This window comes from Apodemus sylvaticus, chromosome 21 (assembly GCF_947179515.1).
Source record: "Apodemus sylvaticus chromosome 21, mApoSyl1.1, whole genome shotgun sequence".
NCBI classification, from domain to species: domain Eukaryota; kingdom Metazoa; phylum Chordata; class Mammalia; order Rodentia; family Muridae; genus Apodemus; species Apodemus sylvaticus.
Window position 1 is genome coordinate 55,144,208 of NC_067492.1, and position 9,842 is coordinate 55,154,049.

General features: G+C 37.2%; 1 protein-coding gene across 1 annotated transcript in view; it reads right to left on the minus strand.

Annotated features, from left to right (window-relative positions):
• Positions 1–3,195, minus strand: part of Iqcm (IQ motif containing M) — a 372,144-nt gene extending 368,949 nt beyond the window's left edge. Inside the window, exons 1-3 of the mRNA XM_052166437.1 lie at positions 3,168–3,195; positions 2,625–2,707; positions 623–887 (exon numbers count right to left, since the gene is read on the minus strand). Of these exons, the coding sequence (XP_052022397.1) occupies positions 623–887; positions 2,625–2,707; positions 3,168–3,195 (376 nt within the window). The remainder of the gene's footprint in view (positions 1–622; positions 888–2,624; positions 2,708–3,167) is intronic.
• Between the last annotated feature and the right edge of the window lie 6,647 nt (positions 3,196–9,842).

Here is a 9,842-nt window from a genome sequence, read left to right on the forward strand (position 1 = left end):
GCACAGAAAGAGCAATCTTTCCTGAAAGAAAGAATTACAAATAGATGAATGACTTAGGAAATATTTTAAAAATAGCTAAGCTTTTGACTACTATAATAACTACAAATGTGTTATGAGGCCATTTGTTTAAGCTGTTACTACAAAGAAAACAGTATCAACTTTGCTTAAGTGGGACTGAGGCTTCCCCCTTACCACACTTCTAATAAAGAATATATTTTTTGCTAATGTTTGCCTTATGGAAAACTCTATAGCCTGAGAATTCTGTTCAGGGAGCTGGAGAAACATCCTTAGAAACAGTTGCCTGCCCTATCTGTTCCCATCAATAGAATTTACGCTATTTAGTAAATGAATATTCTCAGATAATCTATACTAGAAAAAAAAATGCTACTGATGGAAAACAAATGAACCAGTTCTGGTTCCTAGGTCTTTCCCTCTTAGGTTGCTCTTGTCACAATTTCTGGTGGACCAAATGTTGAAAGTCTGAGAACCATCCTCCTCAGCCTTCATCGCTGAAACAAAGTTCTAGATATCATCTGAAGCAGAAAATTTCATTTCAAGCTCTCAGAAGCAAACTGTTCCATGCGCTGCTTTTCCGATTTTCTTGCCTCCATTCAAAGCTTACCTTCTTTAAAAAGATCTACAGGGTGGTACTTCTCTTTTATATTCGAAACATGTGGCTCCTTGAAGGAAATCTGCTGTGAGGCCTCAATTAGAGCTGTGCATTTGGAAGTGTCCCTGGGATAGCTAATGCTTCTGAGTACCAACCGATGCTCTTGAACTACATTAAGGATTTCACTTTTCTTAATCTCAAAAGGTATGAATTTGCCAGTTTTTGGTTTTTGGTGTTTATTTTTAAAGACATCTATAGACGTTCCTTGAGCCTTATTCTATAAATAAAACAAAAAAATTAAAATTTTAATATTCATTTTAATATAATTGCATAGTCAAATTTATAAATAACTTTATCAAGAAAATCATATCATAGCTGACTGCATTTTCAAAAGTGTCTCACTAAGAAGATATTTACTGCAATATACATGACAGTTATCAATTAAGCCCATACTCTAAAGCTGTTTCCAAGCATGAATGTTGCAATCCACTTCAAAAGAAAAATGAATTCTCCAATAGCAGCTTCTGTCTTAAAAGAGATATTTTAAAGCACAGACACACAAACTACCATCCCCCAAAACTTACATACAGGCAGCATTAATCAGACTGAACATTTAGGGATATAGGAGTGTGTGTGTATAATAACATTTAGTTATAAAAAAGAATCCATGGTTTGAAGGAGAGCAGAAAATGAAATATGGAAGGATTTCAAGAAGAGAAAAGAAAAGGAAGGGAGAAATTAATTATAATTAAATTATAATCTCAAGAAATATAGTATCAGAATCTATTTTTACAATATTTGTGTGTGTGTCTCTGTGTGTATATGTGTGTGTGTGTGTGTGTGTAGTTGCATACACAATTTTAGTGAGTCTTTTCATTTAGGCTGACAATACAAGAACCAAAAACCACATAACAAAAGCCAAATACCAGACCTAAGAAGCCCTTTTTGAGTTGTTAGCGAGGACTGACGAAAGGAGGCCTAAAATATACAGTCTATTCCCAATTTTATTTATTGCCCTCTAGAGGTGTAAAGTAAGTCCCAGTTACTACAGTAACTATGCACTTTACATAATTTTTAAATTTAATCAGTTTTTACCATTTCTGAGAACTCTTAACTGCCTATAAAGTTTCTAAATCTTTCTCTACTAAACTGGAAATCACTCAGAATATATGGATGTATGCTGTCATGAAAACCATATTGATAACAGGATATAATTTTTCAGATATTTTTAATCACATGTTTCTTAATTTTGAGCAGCATATTCAGTGGAAGACTAACACAGCTCCAGGTCTTTGATATGCAATTGTTCATATAATTGTCCTATAGATGGACAGAGCTGGTTACAAAAAGCCAAGTTGTTGTCACTTCTAATTGTTGCCAACTCAAGATGTCATTAAGCTTTTGGTGGTATTATCATTACCACTTGTCAAACTAGCTGCCCAGTCTTCAGATATCCTGCCTGCTCTGCAAAGCCTTTTCTTCGCACTGGGACCCTTGTCTTTCTCAGCCTTTACCCTCCCACCCTTCCTAAGACCGCACAACTGCTTGACACTCAGCAAATGTCAGTTGAGCAGGCACAATGTTTGCTGCTGGAGATGCAACATTCAGAGAAGACAGCTTGCACTCCAGGGATTACAGACTACAACAGAGAGTTTTAATTCAAAGTGGCATGAGAAAAGACACGGGGAACATATCAGGCTCAGGCGATAGGAGAGGTGCATCTCATAATCAAGTTTCCATTTTAGTTTTAGCTAAACAGTGTTAAGGGGATACTTACTTAAAATGATAAATCAATTAAGTGCTAACCCCTAAATATATCAAATGTCCAAACTAAATTTGGACATATCATCAAATCATTTGAGTAATGATTTGTGTGTCACCTGAATCAGCTTTTATAAAAGCCACTGAAGTTGTCAACAGTGTCCATGAAAGCCTTTGTGATTATCCTTATTGTATTCCAAAAGCCCTTATTCATTTTTTTCTGATTAAACACATTAAAAATGCAAAGCACTACCTCATTTAATCTCTTGTAATGTTGAGCAATAAGAGATTTTGCTTCTTGCAAAAAATCTTGCTGGGTGGTTTCTAATACAGGGCCTAGAATAGAAGCAAAAACACTGTTTTGAATACAAGTATTTGTTTTATTGCTGAGACAAGGTCTCAAGCTGGCTTGCAGTTTGCAATCCTCCTGCCTCAGCCTCCCAAGCACTGCTTAAAATAATTACTTATACTTCCATAAATCAAGGTGGTGAAGCTAGAAGATTAAATTTTGAGGACAGTTGTGAATGTTGTGAGGCTCTGTACAAGGACTTTCTAAGTAATCTTTACAATTAGATTCAAAAGAATGAATATAACATCTACTTTTATATAATATCTACTATTAGAAAATAAAAACAAACTTATAATGGTCAGGATAATAAGCTAAATGATTATAAATATTAATCCCCTGAAAATTAAAGAACAAACAGACTTGAAATATCCATCAGCTTTGTCAATTTTTGAATATCATCTTATAAAATATTAAAATATATTTTGGGCATAAAATATTAACTCTTACCCTGTTGACTATTGCATATGCTATACATTTCTTTGAGTACATTTAATTTATAGTTTGTTGATAAAGTAATTTATAATAAGAATGCCTCAATAAATCAGTAGGACTAACCTGGAAATAAGAAATATTTAATGTTCTGCAGTGTTATATTAATAGTGCTTATTTCATTTCTATTGTTCTTAATTTATTAATTTCTTTTAACCGAAGCTACATCTGAAGTCTCTACACTACATATCATCTCACGTATTCTAGTCCAAGGGTCAGTTTTCTTTTTAAATTTATTTTCTGTATATAAGTACACTATACCTCTCTGTTCATGAACACCAGAAGATGGAATCAGATCCCATTACAGATGGTTGTGAGCCACCGTGTGATTGCTGGGAATTAAACTCATGACCTCTGGAAGAGCATCCAGTGCTCTTAACTGTTCAGCCATCTCTCCAGCCCCAAGAGTCAGTTCTTAAAGATGACCTTTAGAATTAGTTGCTTTGGGTGCTTCTTGGCCATTTGATATTCCTCAGTTGAAAATTCTGTTTATCTCTGTACCCCCGTTTTAATAGGATTATTTGATTCTCTAGAGTCTAACTTCTTGAGTTTTTTTTTTTTTTTTTTGGTATATATTGGATATTAGCCCTCTTTCATAAATAGGATTGATAAAGATCTTTTCCCAATCTGTTGGTTGCCATTTTGTCCTATTGACAGTGACCTCTGCCTTACAGAAGCTTTGCAATTTTATGAGGTCCCATTGTCGATTCTTGATCTTAGAGCATAAGTTATTGGTGTTCTGCTAAGGAAATTTTAGCCTGTGCCCACGTGTTTTAGGCTTCTCCCCATTTTCACGTCTATTAGTTTCAATGTATCTGGTTTTATGTTGAGGCCCTTGATCCACTTGGACATGAGCTTTGTAGGAGGACATAAGAATGGATCAATTTGCATTCTTCTACATTCTGACTGCCAATTGAACCAGCACCATTTGTTGAAACTGCGATTTTTTTTCTACTGGATGGTTTTAGCTCCTTTGTCAAAGATCAAGTGACCATAGGTGTGTGGGTTCATTTCTTGCTCTTCAACTTTATTCCATTGATATACCTGCTTGTCTCTGTACCAATACCATACAGTTTTTATGATTATTGCTCTGTAATACAGTTCAAGGTCAGGGATGATGGTTCCCCCAGAAGTTCTTTTTGTTGAGAATAGTTTTTGCTAGATTTGGTTTTTTGTTACTCCAAATGAATCTGCAAATTGCTCTTTCTAACTCCATGAAGAAATGATTTGGAATTTTGATGGGGATTACATTGAATCTGTAGATTGCTTTCAGCAAGATGGACATTTTTACTATATTAATCCTGCCAATCCATGGCATGTTCAATATCCTTAGTCATCAGGAAAAGGCAAATCAAAACAACCCTGAGATTCCACTTCACATCAGTCAGAATGGCTAAGATCAAAAACTCAGGTGACAGCAGTTGCTGGTGAGGATGTGGAGAAAGATGACCACTCCTCCATTGTTGGTGGGATTGCAAGCTGGTACAACCACTCTATCAGTTCAGCAGTTCCTCAGAAAATTGGACATAGTATTAGCTAAGGACCCAGCTATACTACTCCTGGGCATACACCCAAATGATGCTCCAACATATAACAAGAACACATGTTCCACTATGTTTATAGAAGCCTTATTTATAATAGCCAGAAACTGGAAAGAATCCAGATGTCCCTCAACAGAGGAATGGATACAGAAAATGTGGTACATTTACCCAGTGAAGTACTACCCAGCTAATAAAAACAATGAATTCATGAAATTCTTAGGCAAACTGATAGAACTAGAAAAATATTATCCTGAGTGAAGTAACTCAGCCACAAAAAAACACACATGCTATGCACTGACTGAAAGTGGCCCAAAAAGCTCGGTATACCCAAGATACAATTCACAGACCACACGAAGCTCAAGAAGAAGGAAAACCAAAGTGTGGGTGCTTTGGTCCTTCTTAGAAGAAGGAACAAAATACTCAAGGGAGCAAGGAAAGGCTATCCAGAGACTGCCCCACCTGGAGACAGTCACCAAACCCTACACTATTGTGGATGCTAAGAAAGGCTTATTGAAAGGACTCTGATATAGTTGTCTCCTGAGAGACTCTGCCAGAACCTGACAAATACAGAGGAGGATGCTCACAGCCAAACATTGGACTGAGCATGGGGTCCACAATGGAGGAGTCAGAGAAAGAACTGAAGGAGCTAAAGGGTTTGCAATTCCATAGGAAGAACAACAATATCAAGCAACCAGACCCCACCCTCAGAGCTCCCAGTGACTAAACCACCAACCAAGGAGTATACCTGGAGGGACCCATAGCTCTGGCACCATATGTAGCAGAGAATGGCCTTATCAGGCATCAATGGGAGAAGAAGCCCTTGGTCCTGTGAAGGCTCGATGCATGATTGTAGGGGAATACAAAGGAGAGGAGGTGGAAGTGGGTGGGTGGGTGAGTGATGAAACACCCCCATAGAAGCAGGGGGAGAAGGATGGGATGGGGGTTTTGGGGGGGCGGGAAAGGGAATAGCATTTGAAATGTAAATAAATATCTAATAAAAAAATAAAAAGAGAAGAATTAGTTGCTTTGGCTATTAATATTTCTCACCTTCCTCCTCTTCAGCTGGATTCAATAAAATTTATAAGTAGTGCCTATTCAAATTAACTTTCCAACTGTCCAGAGGGAGCCCATAAAACACTGTCTTCTTCATAAGTCTTAAAATCAAGGTTTCCTCTCTCTTCTTTACATCCATTCCGAGTTTAAGCAATTTTGAAGAATTGGCTCCTCTCAAGGTGAAAATATATGAGACACCTTTACACCGCCTGAATTACTAAAACTAAAAAGACTTAATGTGGAATGCTGAGGCATTGGGAATACCTGCACCATCCTGTTGGCTTGAGAAAATACAAATACAAAAGAAAATAAGCAGCTTGTAAAAGATATTGAGATGTTTTTAAAGTTGATAATACATTTATTTTTGCAATTATACTTGAAAATATTTTCTACAGAAAATGAAAACATTTTGTAAGAGACTTGCGTAAAATTGCTTACAGCAACTTTGGTCAAATTGGAAAAGGCTCAGTGTGTATCAATAAGAGAAATGAGAATCAAATTGTCTCGTACTTAGGCAATGATTCTGTTAGCCATCAAAAAACCAGCCAAACCATGAACACAAAGCACAGTGGTAGATCCCAAAAGCAGAATCTCAAGTTAAAGAAGCCTATACGAATAGAACTTACTGCATGGCTCCCTGTAAATTAAGTTGTATCTGTAACAATTTCTGGTAGAAACAAAGCAACAGTGTTGAGAGAGAAGTGCCTAAGGAGGGTATGGAAGAAACACCTGAGCTGATGGTTCTGTTCTATGCCTTAATGGGAACATGAGTTGAATGGGCATTTGTGATAGTGTTAGATCATGAATCTACCTAAGATTTCTGCATTTCATGGCATGTACACTTTACATTAACAATAATGTGTTTCAGAGTTAGAGAAAAAACTGTCCCTGCATGCCAACCCCAAACCCCACGCAGCCATTTACTATCCTCAGTCATGGGCCACCAGGAGCTGGTGTGATCAAGTGCAAAGAAATGGAGCCCAGGAACACCTGTGAAATGCAGGAAAGACACAAATAGAAAGAAGTTTTACTACTGTCAAAGTACTGAGCTAAGAAAGGGAGCAACTAAAGCTATTCTTTTGGAATAAACAGCACAGAAGTTCTCCGCAATCTTTAAGTTCACCGGTTCCATTTTGTTCCTGACCATCTCCCTCCCTTCCTGATACATACATATATACATATAAATATGTATGTATGTATAAGGCATATAATGCACTTTCATATATATGAAAGTGCTGTCCAGTTGTATCCAGACTCAAATCCCAGTGCTCTTGTATCAGGGGTGTCTGCCATCATTGGTTGCATTTTTCTCTTTTCAATAAAAAACATTTATTGAGAGTCATGCACATGTTCTTGGAGAAATATGTGTCTCTGGTAAAGACAGAGCAGATGCCAGTGTACCAGTCCTGAGCCCTAAGAAGGCATAGACTTCAGAATGTAAGACTCTGTTTTATGAAATCACAAGTAGATAAAACTCTGCTTTGAGGGGGCCTCTAGTTGAGCACTTTTTCCCAGTTTGACTCCAAGGCCTGTCCTTCTCTCCTTGTCATGAATCTTTTCCTGCTTCAACTTTCTCCTGGTTAGTTGAATTTCCAAAGTTTCCATAGCAAAGGATGAATGGAATAAACAAGTAGCAAGAGGAATGGGAATTCTTATCAAATTGAAATTTATTTACCCTGTGACCTGGTGATTTTACTTCCAGACATTTACAGAAAATGAAAACATATGCATAAGAGATTTGAATAAGAATGGTCCCAGTGACTTATTCATAATTCAGATCATCATAAGGGTCCACATCTGTATCAGTAAGAGGATAGAGAAACTGACGCACACACAAGAAGTTGAATTAGATCTTAACACAGATCGTTTAACTACAACACCTTATACATAAGGTTCCCTGATGGAGTATTAATATTGTATTTCTGTCATTGTATGAAAAGTTTTCCTAGCCATGTCTGCATAGTTAATTTCATCAGTTAATTCTTCTTTTTTAATAGCAAAAAGACAACCTTCCAAATTAGTTTAAGTGAGCTGCCCAATTATACATATTTTATCTAAAATTAATGAGCTAATATGCCTATGGACAATAAAATAAAATCTTTGAGATTTTCTGTATTGCTAAAAACAGAAAAATAAATAACAAATTGTTAAAAGCAATAACATTTTATAATAAAGTAAGCTTTAGAGACTAAAATGGTCATAATAAACTGACCTGAAAAGTGACTGCAAATAATATTCCCAAAGGACAGAATATATGTTCACCAAAGGACAGAAAGTGTATGTATGCCTCTGATTCTAAAAGAATTGTAGCCATGGAAAACAATGTCATGCATTAACCTTTTAATACTCTCATTCCTCATACAGACTGTGCTAAATGCTAATAGTGTAATGTTTCTTCTACTCCATTTGTGGTTCTGCATAGTTACTCCAGGAAGCCTTTGAGCTGGAATAAAAAAAAATCTAGTCATGGAAATTAAGACAGGGAATGAGCCATCACATGATTATAATATCTGAACAAGCCTTTTGTGTACTCCAAAGTCCCTGAGCTGTGTAAACCTGTATTTTCTAATGCATAAAGTTTCACCCCCTTTGCAGTTAGACTTCATTTCCCAGAAAGCCTTAACAAAGCATTTATAAGAAGATAATCACATTTTCTCTCTGGTGACTGTCCAAGGTGGGTAAGGCCAGGAGCACAGGGAGCACAAGAGTGGCAGAGTAGCTGGGACAAGGTCCTTCAGAGCTCCATCTACACCCAAGAGCTAAGCTGCTCTCACAGCGATCTGTGCACCTGTCCTGCCAGGAGAGAACTGGTCTCCAAGGAGTGCTTTGACTCCCTAGTTTGGAGGTAAGACCACCATTGTCTCTCTAGTGACTGTGCAAGGAGGGTATGGCCAGAAGTACAGAAGCACAGGAGTGACAGGGCAGCTAGGAAAGGGTCCTTCCAGGCTCCATCTGCACCCAGAAGCTGAGCTGAGTCACAGCTCTCTGTGCCAGTAGAGAACTGGTCTCCTAGGAGTGCTGAGACAGGCTTTCAGTCCCACAGGAGGGACAAGCTCCAGCCAGATACAGGGGGACAAACTAACAACAGAGATAACCAGATGGTGAAAGGCAAACACAAGAACATTACCAACAGAAACCACAGTGACATGGCATCATCCAAAACCAGTTCTCCCACAACAGCAAGTCCTGGATACCCCAACACACTGGAATAGCAAGATTTGGATTTAAAATCACAGCTCACGGTGCTGATAGAGAACTTCAAGAAGGACATAAATAACTCCTTTAAAAAATTACAGGAAACACAAACAAACAGGTGAAAGAATTGAACAAAACCATCCAGGATCTAAAAATGGAACTAGAAACAATAAAGAAATCACAAAGGGAAACAACTCTGGAGATAGAAAACCTATGAAAGAAGTCAAGAGTCATAGATACAAGCATCAACAACAGAATACAAGAGATAGAAGAGAGAAACTCAGGTGCAGAATATACCATAAAAAACATCGACATAACAGTCAAAGAAAATGCAAAATGCAAAAAGCTCCTAATCCAAAACAACCAGGAAATCCAGGACACAATGAGAAGACCAAACCTAAGGTATAGAAGAGAGTGAAAATTTCCAGCTTAAAGGGCCAGTAAATGTATTCAACAAAATTATAGAAGAAAACTTCCCTAACTTAAAAAAAAGATGCCCATGAACATACAAGAAGCCTACAAAACTCCAAATAGACTGGACCAGAAAAGAAATTCCTCCCATCACATAATAATCAAAACAGCAAATGCACTAAAAGAAAAAAAAAATACTTAAAGCAGTAAGGGGAAAACATCAAGTAACATATACACGCAGACCTCTAAGAATTACACCAGACTTATTGCCAGAGATTATGAAAGTCAGACAATCCTGGGCAGATGTCATACAAACCCTAAGGGAACACAAATGCCAACCCAGCCTACTTTACCCAGCAAAACTCTCGATTACCATAGATGGAGAAACAAAGGTATTCCATGACAAAAACAAATTTACACAATATCTTTCCAC